At 41.9% G+C, this 13,122-nt stretch overlaps 1 protein-coding gene across 3 annotated transcripts in view; it reads left to right on the top strand.

Annotated features, from left to right (window-relative positions):
* Positions 1 to 13,122, top strand: part of LOC109898165 (serine/threonine-protein kinase Nek7) — a 174,898-nt gene that overhangs the window by 116,044 nt on the left and 45,732 nt on the right. For all 3 annotated transcript variants that reach the window (XM_031833720.1, XM_031833719.1, XM_031833721.1), the window contains one exon: positions 8,577 to 8,717. In XM_031833720.1, coding sequence (XP_031689580.1) covers positions 8,577 to 8,717 — 141 coding nt within the window. The remainder of the gene's footprint in view (positions 1 to 8,576; positions 8,718 to 13,122) is intronic.

The raw sequence follows: 13,122 nt of genomic DNA, 5'->3' as shown, positions 1-13,122 counted from the left end.
CTACTATTCTGACATTTTACATTGTTAAAATAAAGTGGGGATCCTAACTGACCTAAGACAGGGAAGTTTACTCGGATTAAATGTCTGGAATTTTGAAAAACTGAGTTTAAATGTATTTGGCTAAGGTGTATGTACATTTCCCACTTCAATTGTACATAGCGCATTGATGTGAATCGTGGATGGCTGTTCACAAATGCAGATTTTAACCCAATAATGGTTGAATTGAAGAAGTTTAAGCTGCCTATCAATCATTGTTTTTGCGACCCAGTGGACAACCAGTGAGAAATATTCTCTTGCAACAGCTGCATAGTGCGGATCCCAGCCTGTGGAATACAAGTGTGATGGAGTTTTTACCTTCTAAACTCCTCCATGGTATTGTGCTCCGTACTCTCAAAAACTAGTTTAATTGAAGAATACCACAAGTGGGGCTTTTATTGCTCAATATAATTTGTGCTGAAAAATAAATACATCCGTAGGCCTAACGGACACAAGCTCAAGGAGAGCAGTTGTTCCTCGACCACGAGATAATTTGCCAACCATTCAACCTTGAGTGTGCATAGTCAATACAGCAGATGCAACAATATGTTGATGACAACGATTGTGCTTTCCACTTTGCTTCTTATTATAAAGAACACAAGCGTTCTATAATTACACTTAGTTTGTGTGTCTTACTTTCTGCAAATAGCTAGTTTGTCTTTTCTTAGCAAGTTGTGGCTAAAATAAATTGTGTAAGACACTAACGTAAGTCGCTAGTTAGCTGGCTAGCTAGCTAATACATGTACTGAGTCAGAGCAAATGAAGCTAGCTAATACAGCCTGATACCAGTCCTGGTGTACGCCTAAATCAGCATTGTTGTACAACAGCATCTTCTAAATCAGGGAGGAATAGGCAAAGCGTTAATATTTTAGCTATATGATGTAAGAGAAAACAACATTTTAATGCATCCGAAGATTAAAGGGTCCTACTCCCCTGGGGCACCCTGTCACAATTACGCATCCATAGAAATTCTGTTCATATTCTGATTCCTTATTCTATGAATGCCTTCCTGGCTCTTTCAATAGTTGTCCTGTCAAACAACACTGTATTCAATGAGCACACTATTACATTCTAACTATAAAATTAGAATTGCCATTATATTTCCATGATTACAAACATTCACCCAAGTGTTTTAATCTAAATTACAATTGCAATATTTAGTTAAAAATAAGGCCTCGATTTATGTTTTGCCCATATCGAATCAAATTGTTTTTGTCACATGCACTGAATACAGCAGGTGTGGTATTTAGGTAGTAGACCTTAGTGAAATGCTTGCTTACAAGTCCTTAACCAACAATGCAGTTAAGAAAAAATACCTAAATAAGAAATAAAAGTAACAAATAATTAAAGAGTAGAAGTAAAATAACAACAGCGAGGCTATATACAGTTAGTTAATATGTACATCTAGGTAGAGTTATTAAAGTGACTATGAATAGATAATAGCAGCAGTGTAAAAGAGAGGGGGGGCATTGCAAATCATCTGGGTAGCCAATTGATTAGATGTTCATGAGTCTTGTGGCTTGGGGGTATAAGCTGTTTAGAATCCTCTTGGACCTAGACTTGGCGCTCCAGTACCGCTTGCCGTGCGGTAGCAGAGAGAACAGTCTATGACTAGGGTGGCTGGAGTCTTTGAACATTTGTAGGGCCTTCCTCTGACACCGTCTGGTATAGAGGTCCTGGATGGCAGAAAGCTTGGCCCCAGTGATGTACTGGGCCGTACGCACTAACGTCTGTAGTGCCTTACGGTCAGATGCTGAGCAGTTGCCCTACCAGGCGGTGATGCAACCGGTCAGGATGCTCTCGATGGTGCAGCTGAATAACTTTTTGAGGATCTGGGGACCCATGCAAAATCTTTTCAGTCTCCTGAGGGGGAAAATGTGTTGTCGTGCCCTCTTCACTGTCTTGGTGTGTTTGGACCATGATAGATCGTTGGTGATGTGGACACCGAGGACCTTGAAACTCTTGACTCACTCCACTATAGCCCCGTTGATAATGGGGGCCTGTTCGGCCCGCCTTTTCCTGTAGTCCACGATCAACTCCTTTGTCTTGCTCACATTGAGGGAAAGGTTGTTGTCCTGGCACCACACTGCCAGTTCTCTAACCTCCCTATAGGCTGTCTCATCGTTGTCGGTCATCAGCAAACTTCATGATGGTGTTGAAATCGTGTTTGGTCACGCAGTTGTGGGTGAACAGGGAGTACAAGAGGGGACAAAATACACACCGCTGAGGGGCCCAAGGTGGTAAGGGTTGTTGCCTACCCTTACCACCTGGGGGTGGCCTGTCAGTAAGTCCAGAATCCAGTTGCAGAGGGAGGTATTTAGTCCCAGGGTCCTTCGCTTAGTGATAAGCTTCGTGGACACTATGCTGTTGAACGCTGAGCTGTAGTCAATTAACCTCTCTAGGGTACGTGGGACGCTAACGTCCCACCTGACCAACATCCAGTGACAGTGCAGGGCGCCAAATTCAAACAGAAATCTCATAACTAAAATTCCTCAACCATATGTATTATACACCATTTTAAAGGTAATCTTGTTGTTAATCCCACCACAGTGTCCGATTTCAAAAAGGCTTTACGACAAAAGCATACCATGCGATTATGTTAGGTCAGTACCTCGTCACAAAAAAACACAGCCATTTTTCCAGCCAAAGAGAGGAGTCACAAAAAGCAGAAATAGATAAAATGAATCACTAACCTTTGATCTTCATCAGATGGCACTCATAGGACTTGTATGTTTTGTTCGATAAAGTTCATATTTATATCCAAAAATTTCTGTATACATTGGCACGTTATGTTTTGCTTCCAAAACATCCGGTAAAAGTGCAGAGAGCCACGTCAATTTACAGTAATACTCATCATAAATGTTGATGACAATACAAGTGTTATGCATGGAATTAAAGATATACTTTAAGCTTTACGGAAAAAGCACACCATGGAATAATCTGAGTACAGCGCTCAGAGACCAAAACAAGCAATACAGATACCCGCCATGTTATGGAGTCAACAAAAGTCAGAAATAGCATTAGAAATATTCACTTACCTTTGATCTTCAGCAGAATGCACTCCCCGGAATCCCAGTTCCACAATACATGTTAGTTTTGTTCTATAAAGTCCATCTATGTCCAAATACCTTGTTCGCGCATTTTAGTACAGTAATCCAAATGCGCCGGCACTAGGTCCAGACAAAATCAAAAAAGTTATATTACAGTTCGTAGAAACATGTCAAACGATGTATATCTTTAGGATGTTTTTATCATAAATCTTCAATGTTTCAACTGGAGAATTCCTTTGTCTTTAGAGGGGACGGAGCTAACTCTCACGGGCGTGCACGCCTGACTGAGCACATGGCCTTCTGGCAGACCCATGACTCAATCAGCTCTCATTCTCTCCCACTTCACAGTAGAAGCCTGAAACAAGGTTCTAAAGACTGTTGACATCTAGTGGAAGCCTTAGGAAGTGCAATATGACCCCACAGACACTGTATATTGGATAGACTGACTTGAAAACCTAAACCTCCAGATTTCCCAGTTCCTGGTTGGATTTTTTCTCAGGTTTTTGCCTGCCATATGAGTTCTGTTAAACTCACAGACCACATTCAAACAGTTTTAGAAGCGTCAGTGTTTTCTATCCAAATCTACTAATAATATGCATATCCTAGCATCTGGGCCTGAGTAGCAGGCAGTTTACTCTGGGAACGCTTTTCATCCGGACGTGAAAATACTGCCCCCTACCCCAAAGAAGTTAACAGCATTCTCACATACGTGTTCCTTTTGTCCAGGTGGGAAAGGGCTGTGTGGAGTTCGATTGTGTCATCTGTGGATATGTTGGGGCGGTATGCGAATTGGAGTGGGTCTAGGGTATCCGGGAGGATGCTGTTGATGTGAGTCATGGCTACTGATGTGAGTGCTACAGTTAGGCAGGTTACCTTCGCTTCCTTGGGCACAGGGACTATGGTGGTCTGCTTGAAACATGTATTACAGACTCATTCAGGGAGAGGTTGAAAATGTCAGTGAAGACGCTTGGCAGTTGGTCCTCCCATGCTATGAGAACATGTCCTGGTAATCCATCTGGCCCCGCGGCTTTGTGAATGTTTGTCTGTTTAAAGGTCTTGCTCACATCGGCTACCTAGAGCGATATCACACAGTCATCCAGAACAACTGGTGCTCTCTTGCATGCTTCGGTGTTGCTTGCCTCGAAGCGAGCATAAAAGGCATTTAGCTCGTCTGATAGGCTTGTGTCACTGGGAAGCTCGCATCTGGCTTTCCCTTTGTAGTCAGTAATAGTTTTCAAGCCCTGCCATATCCGACGAGCATCAGAGCCGGTGTAGTATGATTAATTCTTAATCCTGTATTGAAGCTTTGCTCGTTTGATGGTTCGTCTGAGGGCAACGTTAGATTTCTTATAGGCGTCCGGATTAGTGTCCCACTCCTTGAAAGCTACAGCTCTAGCCTTGAGCTCTAATCAAATCAAATTTTATTGGTCACGCACACATGGTTAGCAGATGTTAATTTGAGTGTAGCAAAATGCTTCTGCCATAATAGATGCAGATGTTGCCTGTAATCCATGGCTTCTGGTTGGGTTATGTACGTACGGTCAGTATGGGTATGCCGTCATCGATGCAGTTATTGATGAAGCCGATGACTGAGGTGGTATACTCCTCAATGCCATTGGATGAATCCTGGAACGTATTCCATTCTGTGCATGCAAAACTGTCCTGTAGCTTGTAAGCAGGAATCAGGAGGTTAGAATTATTGTCAGGTTTGCCAAATGGAGGGTGGGGGAGAGCTTTGTATGCATCTCTGTGTGTGGAGTAAAGGTGTTGTAGAGATTCATTTAAAAAAAAATATATGGTTGCACATGTGACATGCTGCTAAGAATTTGGGAAAACTGATTTAAGTTTTCGGACACTAGGCGCGCCGCTTCAAGGTGAGCATTTTCTTGTTTGCTTATGGGCTTATAGAGTTGTTTGAGTGTGGTCTTAGTGCCAGCATCGATCTGTGGTGGTAAAAAGACGCCTACGAATAATATACATGAGATCTCTCTTGGTAGATGGTGTGGTCTTCAGTTTATCATAAGGTACTCTACCTCAGGCAAGCAATACCTTGAGACTTCTTTAATATTAGACATCGCTCACCAGCCCAGCCCTAGTGTGTGTGTTGTCCTAGGAACCTCTTCTGTCGTTGCCGCAGGTCTGTGTTCTGTTCATGCAGACTTTGTTTAATTGTGAAACGAATCTGAAGTGAACACATCTTAAGCTGCTCCTTCCCTCCCTCCATCATGACACTGTGCTCTCACCCTCCTCTCCTCCTCCTTCCCAGAGTCTGCCTGCCTGCCTGTGAGGGTGTCCCCGGGTCGTGGTTGGGGCCAGGCACCGGTGACATGTGGCATTGTGATATCTGTCGCCTCCTCTCTTCCTCCACCACACCAACAGACACGTTTACAAAATGGCTGCAAAGGTCACGCTCTGCTCTGTGTGTTTTCACACATCACAACCCCAAGGCTCATTCCAGCCTGTTTTCTTAGCTTTTTAATTTTAGACATTCACTGGCGAGCCGAGTTTCAGGGCGCCACATGCATCCCTTGGAAGAGGAGGACACTGTGGGGGGGGGGGGGGGGGGGTGTTGTCGCTAGCTGACTGGTCCAACATAAGTCACCTCAAGTGCAGCAGCGTCATGTTAACTGTGATGTGCCATGGCAGACTACAGCACAGACACACACTCAAATTATTGTCCTCGTTGGACATAATAATGACCTAATAAGATTTAGTGGTTCAGGATGAGTCACATTTTTTCTCTGTTAAAGGGACACTTTGGGATTTTGAGTCAGATGAACTTGTGTAAACCATTTTGATGTCTCTGTGTCCAGTATGAAGGAAGTTAGAGGCAGTTTTCTGAGCCAATGCTAACTAGTGTCTCCCACAGACTTCCAGTCAATGCGCTATATGCTAGCATGCTAAAATAAAATAAAATTGAATTTGTCATGCACCGAATACAACTGGTGTAGACTTACCGGGAAATGCTTGCTTTACAAGCCCTGCCCAATCATGAAGAGTAAAAAAATATATTTATATATATATATATATATATATATAAATAAATAAATAGTAACACATGAGGAATAACGTTTTATTTATACTTTAAAAAAAATCACATTGTAGGATTTTGAATGAATTTATAAGCAAATTATGGTGGAAAATAAGTATTTGGTCACCTACAAACAAGCAAGGTTTCTGGCTCTCACAGACCTGTAACTTCTTCTTTCAGAGGCTCCTCTGTCATCCACTCGTTACCTGTATTAATCACACCTGTTTGAACTTGTTATCAGTATAAAAGACAACTGTCCACAACCTCAAACAGTCACACTCCAAACTCCACTATGGCCAAGACCAAAGAGCTGTCAAAGGACACCAGAAACAAAATTGTAGACCTGCACCAGGCCTGTTCAGGGGCAGAACGACAGATTTGTACCTTGTCAGCTCGGGGGTTTGAACTTGCAACCTTCCGGTGACTAGTCCAACGCTCTAACCACTAGGCTACCCTGCCGTTCCATCCATTTCTATTGGGCACAAAATCATCTGAAACACAACCAAAACAAACAGCCAATGCATCCAACATGTTTCCAGTGTCACAAGATTGATGTAATCATTGTGTTCTAGGAATATGGGACCAAATACTAAAATGTTCACTATATCAATACACATATATATGAATTTGTCCCAATACTTTTGTTCTCATAAAATGGGGGGACTATGTACAACCTGTATGGATGAAAATACCCTCAAATGAAAGCTGACAGTCTGCCCTTTAACCTCAGTCATTGTATCATTTCAAATCGAAAGTGCTGGAGTACAGAAACCAAAAATTCAATATAAATGTCACTGTCCCAATACTTTTAGAGCTCACTTTGGTTTATATGTTGTCAACAATCTAAGCCAACCCCGTCTGTTTTGACCCGCACTTGCGTCTATAGGATTCCACCTTCCTCCTTTGTTGTCCTTTTGCATGTTTGATGTCTCGTCGGAGGTCCGTGTCCTGTTCCTTGTAAGCGGTAGCTCTAGCCTTTAGCCCAGTGTGGATATTGCCTGTAATCCATGGTTTTTGGTTTGGATACATTCTTACTGTGGGGACGACGCTGTCTATGCACCTATTGATGGAGCCCGTAACTGTTGTTGTAAACTCCTCAATGCTATTGGATGAATCCCGGAACATATCCCAGTTTGTACTAGCAAGACAGTCTTGTAGCCTCGCGTCTCCTTCATCTGATCACTTCCGTATTGATCCCATCATTGGTACTTCTTGTTTGAGCATTGTTTTGTAAATAGGAAGCAGGAGAATGGAGTCATGGTCAGATTTGCTGAAGGGAGGATGAGGGAGGGCCTTGTATGCGTTTTTGGGGGTAGAATAAAAGTTTAAGAATTAAAGTTTTAGCGTCCCTAGTGGCGCAATAGACTTGTTGGTAGAAGTGAGGCAGGGCGGTTTTAAGTCTCCAGAAACGCTGCCTCTGAGTGAGCGGTTTCTTGTTTGCCTATGGTTCGAGAATGGTGCTGGCTTGTGGAGGGATGTAGACAGCGGTGATAATTTCGGATGAGAATTCTCTTGGTGGATAAAAAGGTCTGCAGCTTACACTGAGGTATTCTATACTGAACAAAAATATAAATGCATGTTGCATCACTTTCAAAGATTATGCTGAGTTACAATTCATAGAAGGAATCAGTCAATTTAAATATATTCATTCGGCCCTAATCTATCGATTTTCACTTGACTGGGCAGGGGCGCAGCTGTTTTTCCCCCACAAAAAAAGCTTTATTACAGACAGAAATAGACCTCAGATGATCCTGCAGGTAAAGAAGTCAGATGTGGAGGTCCTGGGCCGGTTGGACGTACTGCCAAATTTTCTTAAACAACGTTGACAAACCTGCACATGCTCGAGTGGCCTAGTATTGTCCCCATCACAAGATGCACCTGTGTAATGATCATGCTGTTTATTTGGCTTCTTGATATGCCACACCTGTCAGGTGGATGGATTATCTTGGCAAAGGAGAAATGCTCATTAATAGGGGTGCAAACTAATTTGTGCACAACATTTTAGATCAATTTCAGGTAACTTTTATTCCAGCTCATGATACATGGGATCAGCACTTTACATGCTGCGTTTATATTTTTGTTCAGTATATATCAGGTGGGAAAAAGCTGCTAGCAGATAGCAACTTCCATCTCTGCACGCAGAGACATAGAAATGATATCCACGAGTTCATCTGATGCTGGGGGAAGTAGATAAAGGGCCTCATTGGCAAATCCTGAATTATCCCTATAACTGTAAATATGCATAAATAATCACTAAGTTCAATGTTGTTTTTCTGGACAGGAAATGCCATGTTCAGCAGAAAAACTAGGAGATGAGATGGATTCTGCTTTATCACACAATCTATTGTAAACCATTCCATGTTCAACATGCTGTAAAACTCAAATCATAACTGCAAGGGAAGGCATCAGGGGTGTAGGCCTACGTCTGTGACTGTGTGTTGTCTGTGTCGGCCTTGCAGAAGCCGCTTCAGCCGGACATGGGCCACAACTCTCTGGCTAACTTCCAGATTGAGAAGAAGATTGGGCGGGGCCAGTTCAGTGAGGTGTACCGGGCCAGGTACCTGATGGACAACACCTCCATGGCCCTCAAGAAGGTTCAGGTGAGAGAGCCTCACACGCGCGCACATATAGCACACACCATAATATTTCCCCCCCACCTGTCAAGATACCCAAGGACACATTTCAGGGGTTTGATGTCACCAATTTTCCTACATATTCTCAAACTACTTAATATTTTCTAGTTCATAAAAAGATTGATTTGAAATTGTATAATCGACTCAAATCAAGATCTATATCTGAATGTTTATCAAAGTTAGCTGACTAACTTATCAAATGTATTAGTGTACTTGCTGAAAGCAAGACCACTCTAGAAATGGCACATACTCGTATTATTATAATTTGCCTTCTTCCGCTCGCCCTAGTGCTTTAACTGCTTGAAAATGTTTGTGGCCATAAAATGATTAGCATAAAATAATCCACCAACAGTAGTGGACTAGAGACACCAAACTAACTTTCAGTCTATCTGATCAATCAGTCAATCACTCAATCGATCAATATTTCCATCTACCTACTTTTTCAACTATAACCAGTCACTACCGTTACGACTGCAGTCATTAACACTACTGTGACTTATTCTACAACCACAAATACTTTAAGACAAGCACACACATTTTCTTTAGGAAATATACTTTTGTAGTTCATCCTGCTTTGTGATCATTACTCTATACTAGTGTATATACACGATATACCGGTCCAATAATGTCCACTTCACTTTCATGCGTATCTCATGTACCTCTTTCCAGCCATCACTCACCTGCATCATCAAATCAAATCAAATCAAATTTATTTATATAGCCCTTCGTACATCAGCTGATATCTCAAAGTGCTGTACAGAAACCCAGCCTAAAACCCCAAACAGCAAGCAATGCAGGTGTAGAAGCACGGTGGCTAGGAAAAACTCCCTAGAAAAGGCCAATACCTAGGAAGAAACCTAGAGAGGAACCAGGCTATGTGGAACCAGCCTGCATGTCTCTCCGTCCACTCTTCCTTTGCATCTATTCCTCCATAAATGTTTTAAATATCATTTAGCCATGATGGAGAGCGGGGTAGCAGACCCTGATGTCTTCTGTTGTTACATTTGTACATGTTTTACATTTGAGGAGTGTGCAGAGCGAGCAAAGTTGATACATTGTATCAGTTAATCGCCTGGTATAACCAAGAGCACAGGCCAGTCTGAGTAGGCTTTGCAATTGCAAGTTCGCTCTTCAGAGGAAAATGGAATGAACTTCACGACAGGCGTGTTTGCAGCTTTTACAGCAAAGAAATCGGCGTGTCTAGCCCAGAAGAAAAGCATGTCTAGCCCAGAAGAAAAGCATGTCTAGCCCAGAAGATTAGAAAAATATGACCCATATTACCAGAGTTCCCTTTTTTTTCTTCTCCCTTGTACGATTTCGCACGCATTTTTTTATAAAATTTCACAAACCGTGTCGCAGGCCATTTTAAACTAATCCTGTTGTTCAATCATGTTACCGAGCTAGCTAACAACCTATTAACTTGACATTAGCTCTAGGCAAATTAGATTGACACGAGTAAAGTAAAATGGTCTGCTACTCATGAGATGTGCTTCAAAGGTAGGATTTATATAAGCCTAATGTAAGCCTAAGCTATATATATAAAAATATATATTTAAAAAATCTACCGCTTTCTGGTTTTCCTTATTCTGTTTGGTGCCTAATCCTTTTAAAGTTGGGAGATGTTTTTGAGGGAGGGTGATTCTTCTCTGTTAACTGAAGAGTAAAGAGGATTTCAGTGTTTTCCCCTTACTGCCACAATGACATGCAGACCATAATGTATATTCATTCCTCCAGCCAAATCACGGGTAAGACTCTGCAAATATGAGCAAACCCGCCTTTCTATGCATTATTCTATTTTACAGTGAACAGTGTGAAGTTAATTCAATATGTGTTGTATTGAGTTGAATTGTGAATATCAGTTAGTTTTTTTGCATAGCACATGCGCATGACATTTATAAAACGGGAACAAGTGTTCTGGGTAGGGAACAGGACAAGGACACTTGGCCGCTCTGAATTGTATCACAATATTTTGTGATTTTGATGGATATGATTTATTTAAGTGTCGTACACCTACCGGTGCCCAGCCCATATGAGCTTTCAAGACACTAGTAAATACATACCATTTTCCTTGTACTCAAAACAAAATAACGTTTTGCAAATTATAGGCATACAATAATCATGGAAAGTACAGATACCATCTAGCCACACTACACAAACAGTACATTTCTCCTTCTCCTCCAGGCATTGTGAACAAACAATACTACTTGCTTATCGTGATACTTGGCCTGGTATATTGTTAGTAAAATGTTTGTGTCTTGACAACACTACTCTCTACTATCTCTGTATTTAATATTTAACTGTGTCTTTATTTGGGTTTACTGCATTATTGAAATGCTTTATTAAAATGTGTATGTGTTAAACGGAGTGCTGGAAGACCGACTCGTCTAACTAGATTCAACTGTCAGTGTTCATGTCTGGTGGTGGTGTGACAGTCTTCATTTACAGATTCCCTCTATAGACTATAGAAGGTTGGCTCAGAAAGTAGGAAACTAGTGTCTTCGGATTATTCCTTTATAACATGGGAGTGCTTGCCACACTCTAGTGACACATACAGTAGTTTCCACCATCATGTCACCTGAAGTAAATTGTTGAACACACATTTCTATGTTTTTAAGGTGCATTATGGCTCTAAAAATATAGAATTCCTCTGTATGCTGATTCGCGTTGTGTGTGTGTGTGTGTGTTCAGACACAGCTCTTTCTTTAACTAGTCAACCCACAACAATTGATCTCCTCGTCTCAGCAACATCACAAGATGAGAATGTTAATGGGTTCACTTTACTGAGAACCACGCTTGTGATTATCAATACAGCTATCAAATCAAATTGTATTTGTCACATGAGCCGAATACAACGGGTATAAGACCTTATCGTGAAATGCTTACTTACCATCCCTTAACCAACAATGCAGTTCAAGAAAGAGTTAAGAAAATATTTGCTACATTTAACGAAAGTAAAAAAAATTTTTTTTTTAAGTAACATAATAAAATAGAAAAATGAGGCTATATACAGGGGGTACTGGTACCGAGTCAATGTGCAGGGGTACAGGTTCGTCAAGGTCATTTGTACATGTAGGTAGGGGTGAAGTGACTATGCATAGATAGTTAACAGTGAGTAGCAGCAGTGTAAAAACAAAGGGGGGGGTGTAAATAGTCCAGGTGGCCATTTGATTAGGTGTTCAGCAGTCTTGGGGGTAGAAGCTGTTTAAGAAGCCTTTTTGTCCTAGACTTGGCGTTCCCGAACCGCTTGCCGTGCAGGTGAGGGAAGAACAGTCTATGACTTGGGTGACTGGAGTCTTTGACAATTGTTTGGGCCTTCCTCTGACACCGCCTAGTATATAGGTCCTGGATGGCAGGAAGCTTGGCCACAGTGATGCACTGGGCCGTACGCACTACCCTCTGTAGCGCCTAACGGTCAGATGCCGAGCAGTTTTCATATGAGCCGGTGATGCAACCGGTCAGGACGCTCTTGATTGTTCAGCTGTAGAACTTTTTGAGGATCTGGGGACCCATGCCAAATCTTTTACTTATTTATTTTTTCCACTTTTTATTTAACCAGGTAGGCCTGTTGAGAACAAGTTCTCATTTACAACTGCGACCTGGCCAAGATAAAGCAAACCAGTGCGACACAAACAACACAGAGTTACACATGGAATAAACAAACATACAGTCAATAACACAATAGAAAGTCTATATGCATAGTGTGCAAATATATTAATATTAGGGAGGTAAGGAAATAAATAGGCCATAGTGGCGAAATAATGACCATTTAGCAATTAACACTGGAGTGATAGATGTGCAGAAAAAGAATGTGCATGTAGAGATTGGGTGCAAAGGAGCAAAAAAACAAGTAACAATATGGGGATGAGGTAGTTGGGTGGGCTCTTTACAGATGGGCTGTGTACAGATGAAATGATCGGTAAGCTGCTCTTACAGCTGATGCTTAAAGTTGGTGAGGGAGATATAAGACTCCAGCTTCAGTAATTTTTGCAATTTATTCCAGTCATTGGCAGCAGAGAACTGGAAGGAAAGGTGGCCTAAGGAGGAATTGGGCTTTGGGGATGACCAGTGAAATATACCTGCTGGAACGCGTGCTACGGGTGGGTGCTGCTATGGTGGCCAGTGAGCTGAGATAAGGTGGGGCTTTACCTAGCAAAGACTTATAGATTACCTGGAGCCAGTGGATTTGGCGATGAATATGTAGCGAGGGCCAGCCAACGAGCGCATACAGGTCGCAGTGGTGGGTAGTATTTGGGGCTTCGGTGACAAAACGGATGGCATTGTGATAGACTACATCCAATTTGCTGAGTAGAGTGTTGGAGGCTATTTTGAAAATGACATCGCCGAAGTCAAAAATCGGTAGGATAGTCAGTTT

The sequence above is a fragment of the Oncorhynchus kisutch genome, linkage group LG10, assembly GCF_002021735.2.
Source record: "Oncorhynchus kisutch isolate 150728-3 linkage group LG10, Okis_V2, whole genome shotgun sequence".
NCBI classification, from domain to species: Eukaryota; Metazoa; Chordata; class Actinopteri; order Salmoniformes; family Salmonidae; genus Oncorhynchus; species Oncorhynchus kisutch.
This window is presented reverse-complemented; position numbering and strand designations above follow the sequence as displayed.